At 35.0% G+C, this 14,362-nt stretch overlaps 1 protein-coding gene across 5 annotated transcripts in view; it reads left to right on the top strand.

Moving 5' to 3' along the window:
* Window positions 1–14,362, top strand: part of znf335 (zinc finger protein 335) — a 30,941-nt gene that overhangs the window by 13,162 nt on the left and 3,417 nt on the right. For 3 of the 5 annotated variants that reach the window (XM_056463625.1, XM_056463626.1, XM_056463627.1), the window contains exons 11-26: window positions 511–529; window positions 635–772; window positions 991–1,067; window positions 1,163–1,323; window positions 2,684–2,901; window positions 4,314–4,413; window positions 4,593–4,666; window positions 6,196–6,491; window positions 6,981–7,122; window positions 7,207–7,413; window positions 9,337–9,479; window positions 9,759–9,898; window positions 11,276–11,376; window positions 11,576–11,662; window positions 13,042–13,125; window positions 13,307–13,372. In XM_056463625.1, the coding sequence (XP_056319600.1) occupies window positions 511–529; window positions 635–772; window positions 991–1,067; window positions 1,163–1,323; window positions 2,684–2,901; window positions 4,314–4,413; window positions 4,593–4,666; window positions 6,196–6,491; window positions 6,981–7,122; window positions 7,207–7,413; window positions 9,337–9,479; window positions 9,759–9,898; window positions 11,276–11,376; window positions 11,576–11,662; window positions 13,042–13,125; window positions 13,307–13,372 (2,053 nt within the window). The remainder of the gene's footprint in view (window positions 1–510; window positions 530–634; window positions 773–990; window positions 1,068–1,162; window positions 1,324–2,683; window positions 2,902–4,313; window positions 4,414–4,592; window positions 4,667–6,195; window positions 6,492–6,980; window positions 7,123–7,206; window positions 7,414–9,336; window positions 9,480–9,758; window positions 9,899–11,275; window positions 11,377–11,575; window positions 11,663–13,041; window positions 13,126–13,306; window positions 13,373–14,362) is intronic. The other 2 variants (XM_056463630.1, XM_056463628.1) reach the window with 2 other exon arrangements.

Below are 14,362 nucleotides of genomic sequence, written 5' to 3'. Positions count from 1 at the left end.
TTTTCTTCTGGAGAAAGTCTTATTTGTTTTATTTATGCTAGAATAAAAGCAGTTTTTAATTTAAAAAAAAACATTTTAAGGTCAAAATTATTAGCCCATTTAAGCTATATTTTTTTCGATAGTCTACAGAACAAACCATCATTATACAATAACTTGCCTAATTACCCTTACCTTTAAGTTAGTTAGCCTTAAGTTAGTTAACCTTTAAATGTCACTTTAAGCTGTATAGAAGTGTCTTGAAAAATATCTAGTCAAATATTATTTACTGTCATCATGGCAAAGATGAAATAAATCAGTTATTAGAAATGAGTTATTAAAACTATTATGTTTAGAAATGTGTTGAAAAAAAATCTTCTCTCTGTTAAACAGAAATTGTGGAAAAAAAATAAACAGGGGGGCTAATAATTTTGTTTGTGTGTGTGTGTGTGTGTATGTGTATATATATACAATATACAAAACAATTATGTAAAATTCATACCTGATTACAGTGTTTTTGTTTCTTCTTTTTAGGAGTCGAAAGATAGATGTGGTAAGATTCAAGATGCAGAAATAATATTTTAAAATTTCTTTTATTGACATGCTATATTACTAACTCTGACCAGTCTGATGAGGGCAGTTTTTCATGCGACAACAGTCTTGTGCCAACCCTTCACAGGTTTCTAAAGTGTCCGAGTTTCCATGTCCCATCTGCAGTCGAGTATACCCTATGCAGAAACGCCTGACACAACACATGAAGACACACAGCACAGAGAAACCACACATGTGTGACAAGGTAAAGCTCAGTTCATAAGCCACATTCAATACCTGTTTTGTTATAGTTGGTTTAATGATGATTCAGTTTAGTTCAAAACAATTGTTATTGTTGAAGTATGTGATTCGTTGTAGGGCAGCTCTAATTACCCCAACTAACCAAGCCAAAGCCGACAGTATCAGGAAAAAACTGCTTTTCATTTACTATGCTAACACCGGTGTAAATGTGTTGCTTTGCAGTGTGGGAAATCCTTTAAGAAGCGGTACACCTTCAAAATGCATCTTCTCACACACATACAAAACTGTGGCAACAGCCTGTAAGTAAGATGTCTGGACTAGTGTATACTTATAAAAATTGAAGTTGTCTGATGAACATACAGTCAAAGTATCTATTTCTTTTCTCTTTTTTGAGGTTTAAGTGTGAGTTCTGCGATTACACCTGTAATGACAAAAAGCACCTGCTCAATCATCAGCTGTCCCACACCAATGACAAACCTTTCAAATGTGAAGAGTGCAAGTATTCAACGAGCAAAGAGGATTTCCTGGTGTCCCACATCGCCATTAAACACACTGGTAAGTGATGTAATTATTAAGACTGTTTTTACTTCAGTTCTCATGCCCATTATGTCAGTAAAGCTGGTTCTAATAAACATCCAGCACGTGAGTTCAGATGGAGCAGCATTTACTACACTTTACACAGAGTCTTAGTACACTGATAAGCTATGCAAAACTCGCATTAGCCTAAATTAATCAATAACGACATAGAGATAATCATTCTGTGATAATGCCAGCTGTTTGCGACACTTCTCAAACTCTACACGTGTGGATAATAAAGTAATAAAGGCTACACGTGACATTACTGCATTACAGACCATTTAGGGCAGTGTTTTTCAACCAAGTTCCTGGGGGACCACCAACTCTGCACATTTTCCGTGTCTCCTTAACCAACCACACCTGATTTGGATCATCAGCTCTAAAAGACCTGTAATGGGTGTGGCAGACAAAGGAGCCATCCAAAACATGCAGTGCTGGTGGTCCTCCAGGAACGTGGTTAAGAAACACTGATTTAGAGGGTTGTAAACAATCTATTTCCTGTTTTACATTTTTAATTTCTATAGCTTCAGAGAATCCAATAAGGTCCACATATTAATAAATAATGTTATAGCAGCTGTTTTAACATTAAGATATGATTGAATTGCCTCTTGTTACAGTTCTAAAATGGTTTGATAACAGGTAGGAAATGTTCATGGGCCAGTGACATCACCACATAGTATGATTTTACTCCAGTCTTCATAACAGTCGGTTGTTTTAAATAAATCTTTCTTGAAGAATATTTCATAGTCATGTGTTTATTAGACACAATGAATCAATAAAAATCAATGAAATCAATATTCTGTTTATCAACAAGCGCTATTGGTATTTCTTTTGGTTTCTTCATGGGCATTTAGGGTTTCTGTGAGAGCACCCCCTGGCCTTCGGTGGAGATTTACTACCAGTCACATCATGCTTCCCTGACTAGATGTGCATGAAAATCACAGCTTTGCTTAGTGATTTCATTTCCATTAATCAAACAGGGCTGTTGAATCTTAATTCTGATTGGCTGATGGAAATTTTGAGATGTGGAGTTATTTTCGTGGAAGTGCACAGCTAAAGTTGTTCCAGCCAGGCACTATGCCAAATGATTTCAGTTGTTTCAAACTTCAAAAATTTAATCACAGCTTTGATTGAGATGGCTACGAATCTAGTCCCACACACAGCAGCAGTCTGAATACCACAATGTTTTTAGGTGTGGTAACTGTAATACAAGTGGGATAAATGACTCTGATCCACTGAAGTTGCAGTATTTTTCTAACAATTCAATGGCCTGTCAACAATTATTCCTCTATTAAATTGCTGGAATGTTTTCTGATCATGTCTGTTCATCTTTACCCAGGTGAAAAGCCCTTCTCCTGTGAAATGTGCCACTTCACGACGCGACACAGGAAGAACCTGCGGCTCCATGTGCAGTGTCGCCACCCCGAGACTTTCGAAGAGTGGAGTCGAACACATCCAGATGAGCCGATCCGGCGACGGCAGACGCCTGTTTTCACCGTGGAGCAGATTGAGGAGCTGAGGTTACAGCATGAAACCCAGGAATTTCAAGGGACCATTGTGAGTAAATGGATGTGCATTTTGATGGTCTTGTATGGAAATGGCAAAAAAAGCTGTAGTATATTTTCTGTCTCAAACAAATTTTCTTTTAAGTAAATCTAAAAGTACCTATAAATGTGCTACACAAGTACTCGCATGGCTTATATTATTTATGTAATGCATTTAACTTATGAATGTGTTGCTTGCTTGATGCTAAATGCATTACATAAATCACTTTTAAGTGTATGTTGCTGTGTGTTTTAGATGGTAAAAATGGTATTTGTTTTCAGGAAAATAGAATATATATTATTCTTATTCCATAGACTGATTAATTCTTTATTCCGCTTGTGTTCAATAGTTTAATGCACAGGTAGTTCCAGTCAGTTTTGGTCACAGCTCTAAAATTTTGCTACCCTCAAACAATAGTAGTGACTATGGTAACTCCATAAGACACATTTCTGCTCTTATTATGAGAACACCAACATGTGCTTCACCAGGGAGTTGATGGGGATCAACCACCTTGACAATATTCTCCAAAATATTTGTGGAGAAATAGCTAACACGTTATTATGAGCTATTAGATATGCCAGTGTGGGTCATGTCATATACACAGACAAGATCTGTTGTGTTGTGTACACTCTGCTCTCTCTCTCTCTAAGTATGTAGCACTTTAAGTATGTAGTATATTAAAATCATTAAATTATAAAAATAAAAAACTATAATAATACAGTAAATAAGACATAAATGACAAAAACAAACAAACAGATAATATATTTGATAAATATAACAATTATAATAATAAAAAGTCTAGATTATTTAAACAAGATACATGAATTTACATTAACCATTTCTTACTGTGTGTAGGGTGTAAACATATTTTGCAGCTAGTCTATACGTCAATTCATTCTCTCTGAGTATATGGTAAAGTTTTTCTGAGTCATTTAAATTAAAAAATGAATTAGTCAATGTTTCAAATTGGGGGAAAAATATTTCTCTAGTTGTGGTGTATTTGGGGCAAAACAGAAGGAAGTGCATCTCATCCTCTATTTGGTTTGTGTCACACTGTTTACATATTCTATGTTCTTTAGGAGACCAGGATTTTTTATGTCTGCCTTTTCTCTCTGTCATGACAGATTCAAAGTGCAGAGATCTAACATGTTGTAATTGACTAAACAACAGTTTTTTTTTTACCATTCCATGAAGTATTGAACCGTAAAGACAAATACTAGTTTTAACTTGTATATACCTGGCAAATGAACATGAATGAAATTAATACGTGAGATAAACAATGGCTTGCTATGTATTAAAGGATTTTAAATGCACTTTATTGAGCAAAAGAACCACTAATCATTGCATTAAAAAAATGTTAACACATTGAAAACCATTGATTAGTCCTTACTTATTTGTCATTGATTTGTTTTTTAAACCTAAAGGTAACAGTGGACCCTCTTACTCTCCAAACCATGGAGTCCATAGGGAACACATCTGTATCCCAAGATGCATTGGGCAACACTACCATCATTTACGAGCAAGGTCAGTAGAAAAGTTATCAGTAGTAGATCAGTGAATAAATCTAAAATATAATGTGTGATTTTTTTTTTTTTTTTTTTTTTTTTTTTTTTTTCAATTCATCTACACATATTTCACCATTCACATTGTGATATTAATATTCAGATTGCTCGTTTAAATTAAATTTTCACCTTCTCTAATAGCCCAGAACTCAGACCTCTCAGCACAGAATGCTCTAGATCTGCTGCTGAACATGAGTAACGCCAGAGAACTGCAGGTACTGTGTGACACATTGGTATTTTGTAATGGATTAAGTCATAATTCTATTGAAATATAAAATGCAGGGTCCCCATGCTTCTTGAAAGTACTTGAATTTCACACATTGGAATACAAAACCTGAAAAGTAATTAAAAACAAACATGAGTCCTTGAAAGTGCTTGAATTTAAAGTTGATGGTGTTATTTAAACAATTGCTGCTTTCAAAAAACTGAATGTTAAAACAATTTACAAATGACAAATAATGAATTGTATCAATACTTCAGAAACCACATTTGAATATTACCAGTATTGAATTCCACTAATTGTATTAAAGCTCTTTAAAACGGTCAACATGTTTTAAAATGACACATTCAAAACATCATCATTATGACATTTTAATAAATGTTAAGTGTAAGGGAAATGTTAAGTACAGGAAGGACTTTCATGGCACTATATTTGCTGGGGTGTGAATTGCAAAGATGCTCGATTTAAAATGATTAATGATTTAAAAGTTCTTGAAATTGGTGTCCATGAATGAGTGGGAACACTGAAAATAAATCTAAACAAGATAATTAGGCCGTCTGAAAAAAAAAAAAAAAGATTCACAAATGATTATTTTTTCATGGCGAATGATTAGTTTATTCACTGTTCTCAGGCAAATGGAATGGACACAGTACTGTAACTTTTTAATCTGCAGATTCCAAATCCTGTCTTGAAGCACTTGAAGCCTCTAAGTGTGATCACCCCATAATTTCCATGATTGTAAAGAAAATGGCAACGCTAAAAAATAAGAAGTTCAACATTATCTTCTGTTGGATTCCAGGCCATATGGGACTACATGGAAATGAACTGGCAGATGAAGCGGCAAAATAGGCTATCTCCTTGAAAGTGACAGAATATTTATTTCCTGCTGAGGACTTGAAACCCACAATTAATTTGTACATAACTGAAACATGGCAAAGAAAATGGAACAACTGCATAAATAATAAATTGCATGAAATTAACCCGAAAAAAAAAAAAAACATTTAGCAAATTATAATTTTGAGACCAGGCATTATCAAACTGTCTATCCTAGATGTCGAATTGGACAGTCTAGGTTGACACATTTATATTTACTGAATAACATAGCACCACCCAAATGTAATTACTGCCAGGCTGCTCTCACCATAAAACATATTTTGTTGAAATGTGAAAGTTTTAATGCTATTAGACAAATTTTTTTTACATTTTTAAATTACATTTTTACCTTAAAAAGGAACCACCAGGTACTTAAATTATTTATCAAAAATTTAACTGAAAAATGATATTTAACTGAATATATTTTTGTGTGATATTTATTTATATTTTCTATATTTGTAACTCTATATATATATATTGGATATTTGTAACTATATATTGTGTATATATAAGTAACTCTTTATTGTAATATGAATTTGTTTTTATCATGTAATATTTTATGTATATCCATTTTGCCACGAAATAAGTTACTAATAAGCATAAGTTGTTGATGTGGCAATAAATAAATAATAAATAAATCACTGTTCTCAGGTGGCAGTGCTGAAAACAGATGGTAAGGCTCTGGAGACGGGGTCGTGGTCCGGACCTGGCTCTGGAAGTGAAGGCTCATCCTTACAACCTCAAAAGATTGTAACTTTCCATGTGTCAGAGAATGGAGACACTCTGGTGCAAGAGGCATTTGAGACGGCAACAGGGGCTGTGGAGCAAGAGGAGACTATTCCTGTGGCACAGGAAGTGGAACAGGAAGTGGCACAGATTGGCATTGGTTCATATGAAGGTGCTGATTTCAGTGTGGTGGAGCAGACCTCTGAGGAGACAACACAAAGGTACTACTTTTGAATGTCCAAAACAGACAAAAGGTGCGTTTTCCATTACAAGTGTGTGTAAAATTGTGATATTGTGTTGATTAAAGTGTTGATTAAATATTATTGTTAAGTGTTATGAGACTTAAACTTGTTCTCTCACGAAAAATCATTCCAACAATCACACAGTAACACAAATGTGTTTTTTCTGGAAGGTTATAGTGTGCGTGATTTCATAGAGGACCTGTGGATTCAGAATATCAAGATGAGCACAAAAACATTTTAGAGTTGTGCAGTGCATCTTGTAAAATATATATTTTTTCAATAATAAGAGATCCATATCTTTTAAAAAAAGGGGATTTAGTGTACACCATGTGACCTGTGGATGCAAAAATAAAATTGAAAATCTTTTGCTAAATATTTAAAGTTATTTTGCAATAATTGAAAGGTTATGATATTTCCTAATCACCAATGAAAGGTATTTATGTCCTCATAAATGTGTGTGTTTGACAGCAGTTTAGAGGAGCCCTCAGCAGAGCCTCAGGTGATGGAAGTGAGTACTGAGCCCTTGTCCATCTCTACACCTCTCAAAGAAAATAAAGAGAAGTTTTACGTGAGCTCAGGCTTGACAGACGGAGTCCTGCAGCAGGTAGAGGTGAGACTGAGTTTTTTTAAGAATTCAAATAACCAGTGAACCTAATTGAAAGTTAGTTAAACTGATGAAATCCTCTTCCTGCAGCTGAGCAGTGAAGCTCCAGCTTCTCCTCCACTGTCTCCATCGCCCCATTCTCAACAGCTGAACACCAAACGCTTCTCATGTCGCATCTGCATGGAGGCTTTCCATGGTCGATCGGATATGGAGAACCACAAGAGGGCGCACATAGACCCCAAAACATTCAAATGCCCTGACTGTGACTTCACAGCACCTTCTTGGCCAGAAGTCAAGGTGTGTTGGTTGAGTTTTTCTTTTTTGGTGCTTTTTCAGATGCTGCTTTTCTTGTATTGTGTGATGTGACTGTGTGTGAATGGTTTGCAAAGTTTCAAAGTACAAAGTGAATCATAAATATACACTCACCGGCCACTTTATTATCTACACTTGTCCAACTGCTCATTAATGCAAATTTCAGTTTAGCCAATTACATGGCAGCAACTCAATGCATTTAGGCATATAGAAATGGTCAAGATGATCTGCTGAAGTTCAAACCGAGCATCAGAATGGGGAAGAAAGGTGATTTAAGTGACTTTGAACGTGGCATGAATGCTGGTGCCATACGGGCTGGTCTGTATATTTCAGAAACTTCTGATCAACTGGGATTTTCCACGCACAACCATCTCTAAGGTTTAAAGAGAATTGTCCAAAAAAGAGAAATTATCCAGTGAGCAGCAGTTCTATTGGCCCAAATGACTTGTTGATGCCAGAGGTCAGAGAAGAATGGCCAGACTGGTTCCAGCTGATAGAACAGCAACAGTAACTCAAATAACCACTCGTTACAACTGAGGTATGCAGAAGAGCATCTCTGAATGCACAACACATCCAACCTTGAGGCAGAGTGGCTACAGCAGCAGCAAAAAACCACGCCCTCAGCTTAAAACAGGAAACTGAGGCTACAGTTTACACAGGCTCACCAAAATTTGACAATAGAAGATTGGAAAAACATTGCCTGGTCTGATAAGTCTCAATTTCTGCTGCAACATTCAAATGGTAGGAATTTGGTGTCAACAATATAAAAATATGGATCCATCCTGCCTTGTATCACTGGTTCAGGCTGGTGGTGGTGGTGTAATGCTGTGGGGAGTATTTTCTTGGCACACTTTGGGTCCATTAGTACCAATTGAGTATTGTGCCAATGCCACAGCCCACCTGAGTACCATGTCCATCCCTTTGTGATCACAGTGACTTCCAGCAGGATAACCCACCATGTCATAAAGTGCAAATCATCTCAGACTGGTTTCTTGAACATGATAATAAGTTCACTGTACTCAAATGGCCTCCACAGTCACCAGATATCAATCCAATAGAGCACCTTTGGGATGTTGTGGAACGGGAGATTCGCATCATGGATGTGCAGCCAACAAATCCACAGCAATTGCTTGATGCTATCATGTCAATATGGACCAAAATATCTGAGGAATATTTCTAGTACCTTGTTGAATCTATGCCATGAAGGATAAAGGCAGTTCTGAATGCATTCTGAGTCCAACCCGGCACTAGTAAGGTGTACCTAATAAAGTAGCCGGTGAGCCCTTAAAGGAAAAACAATTCTGCCAAAAACAAAATGTTCCTCACATTTACTCAAGTAGTTCTACTCTACACTTTCATGAGTTACTTTCTTCTGTTAAACCCAAAAAAGTATTTTGAAGACAACTGGAAACCTGTAACCTTTGACTTCTATAGTATTTGTTTTTCCCACTGTGGAGGTCAGTGGTTGCAGCTTTCCAGCTTTCGTCAAAATATATTTTTATGTTCAACAGCAGAAAGTAACTCAAGGTTTGGAACCACTTGAATGTGATTAAATTTTCATTTTGTGGTGAACTATCCCTATAAGGAACCTTCGAAGCTGATATTCAGGTTTCAGAAAATAGTGCGCTCGCTGAATGTAGCTATAAAAGAGACAGGATCCTTAAATTATTTGTTTCAGATACTCTGAGAAAAGATTAGATTGTTTATTGCAAAACACTGAATGAATGTAAACCTGTTGCAAATGGGTGTAAAGCAATTGACTTCTGAAACAAAATGAAGACACTTTAATATAACATTGTGTTTAAAAGTACATGGACTGACAAAACATAAGTGTAGTGGAAGTAGCTTTGGATTAAAGTCTCTGCCTGTGTATAATAAATATAAATGTGTATATTTTTTTTATCCTAGACACACATGGCCTTGCATGCATATTTGAGGCCTCATAAATGCACCAGCTGCAGTTTTGCCTCGAAAAACAAGAAAGACCTGCGACGCCACATGATGACGCACACCAACGAGAAGCCTTACTCCTGCCAGGTGTGCGGACAAAGGTGAGCAACTGAGAAAGAATCATTCAAATAAATTAGTAAATCTAAATCTTAATTTGTGCTGTTTACATTATTAATACAAAGAGATCCATAAATGCTTTCCCAACTTGAAAAAGTAGTAATTTTGCTGGCAATTTACACACCCTCAGGCCATCTAAGATGCGGGGAACTTTTTTTAAAGAAGATTTTTAGCTGAAACCGTAATCAGTTGCCAGTGTAAAAGTGTAAACAACACAGAAACACATTGTCCCTCATATTGAAACTCTCATAAATTATTTTTAGGTTTAACCGTAACGGCCATTTGAAGTTCCACATGGAGAGGCTTCACACTCAGGAGCCGTCTCCCCGTAAAGCTCGCTCCGTTCCCTCACAGCAGACCATCATCATCAACAGCGATGAAGAAGCTTTAGCCACACTGCAGAGTAAGTGCTGGAATTAACATAAATGAGTGGAGGAACTATGATGTCAGTTTGTATGCAAAAACCCAGAAGCGAGTTCCAGTTCCCTCGTCCCAAAGTCAATGGGTTTTTTTAAATGGGATTTTGGTGAAATCTCTTAAATAAGGTTCGTGGATCCCACAAACTGAAGATACTTTCATGTTTTGCTTTAAGACATAAAACACATCAGTTATATCCCACTTTTGATTTTTTTTTTTTATTTAATTGGTTACTCTTCTTTTAAAAGACGGCTGCTAACTGGGGCTACAGGCGATATTATACGTCATTAAGCTGAACTGGTCTGGAATGCAGCCGCTTTAAATTTACAGCTTGTGTTGACCATTTGGATTTGTCTGTTATTCGGTTAAGTATTTTATAAGTAATATTTTATATAGGTTGTAGTATTTTTCTTATTAGCCCTTCATATTGTGTGTAGATAATGACTTGTTGAGACCATCATGACAGATTCATTTGTTTCATCAGGGTTAGGGTATCATTTATTTTAATAAAGCTATTTTATGAAGATACTGCTTACCATAGGGCATCATGTCTCTTCCCTGCTTTCAGTAATGCAAAGGTGTGAATAAATTTGTAAAAATATAAAAATATTTACTGATATTTTTAACATGATAATTTTACATTAACATGCATCTAATGATTTTTCGTCTTTTTTTTTCTTCATCTGAACACATTTTTAACTATAAATGCAATATTTACACTCCTCCTTAAACTCTTTTACACTCACCTTAAAACTTATATCATACATGACTGTATAAGCCCGCTTTTCTCAGTACTTCATAACAAAAAAGAATATTGATGTTCTCTATCCATGATGGGATTTGCAGGGATTTGATAGACTTGTCCCTTATTTCTGTCGTCTATGAAAAAGAATATGGGATTTGTAATTGACAGTCATATCTAGGTTTTCCCTAAGGCAGGCAATACACTTATTTAAACATGTCTTATGATAATAATATATATGCACATTTCTAAAACATACAGTACGTGTTTTAAAACTTAAACAACAACTGTAAAGCAAAACAAATGTATTTCCCATGGAAAAACTATCCAAAAAGCATGTACTGTAGGTCTATATAAATGTTGTGTGAGGATTATCCGGTTGAATAAAATGTGTAAGTGTAATGAACAGTGTTTGAACACAGAGCTTATTATTTGCAATCTTCGAAAAGTTTACGGGAAAATCCTATGGGGATTTTATTGAGGGAACCAATTTTATGCTAGCAGCCGATTGGCCTACAAGGTAACGTCATAGTTCCTCCACTCTATAGTCACACAGCCCTGGTCTGTTTATTTGATACATCTTGTTACTTTGTTGCATCATACTTCTTCTGTGTTTTGTAGATTTGCAAGCAGGTCAAACGGTCATCAGCCCAGAGAGGTTGCAGCAAGCGTTGGGTCAGGAGCACATCATTGTGGCTCAGGATCAAAGTCTTTCTGACCAGGTAATGCACAGCTACACACTTTCTCATTCTCAGCTTGTACTTGATGTTGGGTGGTTATGGAAAATCACAAAGAAGAGTATTAAATTTGAGATTGTATCTAATGCAAGGTGGTTTAGATTTTATGAAGTGATAAATGTATAAATATAATATAAATTCAGGTTTTAAATTCATGTTTTTGACAAAATGCTTCTTTTTTTAGGAGGAAGCGACATATATTCAGCAGATCACCACAGTAGATGGACAGACCGTACAGCACTTAATGACCGGAGACAACCAGGTCACTGAGGTATGACTCATTTAATAAAGCTGTTTTCAGACAAGCAGTAAACACACGCTCAAAAGTTTCGTTTTGAACAGATTTTTATTTTGAACAATACTTACTAAAATATCTCAAATAAATGTGATTCCCCCCCCCCCCCACCCTTTATTTGAAGGTTTTAAAACTTTTTGTTTAAAGGCTTTTGCAGACAAATGAGTAAAACTTAGTGGCTTGAAGGATAGTAGAATGTATAAAGATTTCAAATAACAATTAATTAGTATTTTGGTGCTATTCTATGATCTTTAAATAGAGTTTACTTTATTTGTCATCAAATATGTCATCAAATGATTCTTGTTTTAAATATACTTGACAAGATTTTTAGGTCTATTAACTATTGTTACACTGAATTATATTTTAGTTGGTGTCTTCTCTTAATCATTGTAAAAACAGTCATTACACTGCAAAAAAAACAAGTCAAGATTAAGTGAGTTTCTCCGTAAGCAAAATAATATAAAAACAAGCTTATTTTTCTTTTTCACTGGCATATTATTTTGCTTGTTTTAATGAAAAGCTGCCTTAATGTTCATATTTTTTTGTGAAAACAAGACTATATTACTTTCTTGTTGTTACGAGTTTATGATGTTTATAAGCAATGCTGTAACATCCAGGTGAGACAAATGTAATGTGTGCGACAGGCAGGAATTGATTCAGAATTTAAGCTTTTTACTTAATGGTTTAAACAAAAGATGTAACAATAATAATGGAAAAGAGAAATAAATATTTACAATATTCTCTTTAAACGAAAAAACAATGAGTGTAAGCCAAATCAAAGAAATGACCAAAACAAAACAATTCTTATATCAAACGTCTAAACTAGGCGACAAAAATAAATAATGAAAATAAAACCGATATCTTCAGTGCACACGACACCCTAACCTTCTAACCTAATTAAACTACAAAACTCAAAATTACACGGGGCAAAACACGCAAACTAATCCTAACAAAATCAATCTAAACTAAAACAAACCTAACAAGAAGGTCATAAGGCTCAGTTAAGAATCACACAACAACCATCAAAGACCTTGAAGTTTAACAAGTAAAAAGGCACTTAAAGGCCTTGAAGTTTAACAAGTAAACTCAAATTGCCTCAGGAAAACTGAGATATATATATTGTTTTTAAAGAAAAAAAACTTTTTGTTTTTTACCCAGACATTTAAATAGAATATATATTTAGAGCAGTAATCACAATACCGTGATACTGTGAAACCTTGATATTTTTCTCTAAGTTTATCATACCGTCAGAATCTTATACCGGCCCATGCCTAGTAAGCGCCTTCAGCTTCATATTTCCTTGTGTTAAATGCAAATATTAAATGTGCTGTCTCTTCTGCCCTGTATTTTCTCAGGTTCAGTATATCATCTCTCAGGATGGAGTTCAGCATTTGCTCCCAAGAGAGTATGTGGTGGTATCTGATGGGAACCACATTCAGGTTAGTCTTTGTGCTTTAAATCATTCATAACCCAAGAGTCCAGAATTCCTCATGGTTTTTAATGAACAGTTCACTGATGGCTCATCTCATCTGCAACCCGAGAAGCACTTTCAGCTTCTTGTATGGTCTGCTGGATGTTTTGTTTCATCATTATGACTAAAACCCTGGCTTGAAATTGCAGATGGAGGACGGGCAAATTGCTCACATTCAATATGAACATGATGGGACGTTTCTGCAGGAACAACAGGTTGAGTCCAGAGCACAATACAAGCATGTTGGAATTACTGTCATTTAAATGTAACATGATAGCTCATAAATACTTAGGGGCTGTTGTGTCTTCATATAAATCATTTGTTTCTGTAGTAGTTATCTTAATGCTAAATTTACATAATGCATTTTATACATCTTAATGGATTTTAGTTTGGTGCTTATTAAAAAGTTTTTCATCATGGTTTAGTAACAATTAACAAGTTGTTTGTTATTTTTGTGGAAACTGTGATTTACATATTAAAAAGTGCAAATTAGAATAGAAATAAATGTATTTTTAAGTAGTAATCTTTCATAAAAATATAAATGTTTCAACATTTTTATCAGTTTAACCTCTTAAGGCCCAATGTGTTTTTTTTTACATGCATTTTTTATTTTTCTTTGCAATTTGGGCTTATTGGTATGATGTACTTTTAGAGAAAAATGATGTCCATACATGTGGACTCGTGGTCCGAATTTACATAAAACACTTCCTGACATTTATGTAATGCATATTTAACATAGAATCTTTTTTGAACATGTTTTGACTATCATAGAATAAAAACAACATTTTTTCCCGATTTTGGACAGTTAAAAATAGTGTTTGGGACATTTCATATGCTGCAAAACAGTTGCAGGATGACACTGCATGTCTGTAACAAAATATAAACCATTCAAAGTATTTTAAATAGCCACTTAAGAGCTAAAATGTGCTGTCCACGTATGTGGCCACTAAGCCCTAGGAGGTTAATGCATTTTACATTTGAACAGTAGATTATAAGATGTACATTTAGTAAAACCAGTAATCTGTCTTAACTAAATCAAAAAAGTTTATTGTTTAGTTTTGTTGTTGTTGTTGTTTTGCATTTTGAACATTCATTTACATTTTCATTCATTACATAACAGTGGCATTTTGGGGTGCCTGAAAACACAAACCTTCGAAAACTGGTTTTAAAGACCAAGTTCTTGAATATGATATAGATATAATCCT

Source organism: Danio aesculapii, chromosome 8, assembly GCF_903798145.1.
Source record: "Danio aesculapii chromosome 8, fDanAes4.1, whole genome shotgun sequence".
Taxonomy (NCBI): domain Eukaryota; kingdom Metazoa; phylum Chordata; class Actinopteri; order Cypriniformes; family Danionidae; genus Danio; species Danio aesculapii.
Note: the sequence above shows the minus strand (reverse complement) of the source record. Positions and strands in the feature narration are given on the sequence as shown.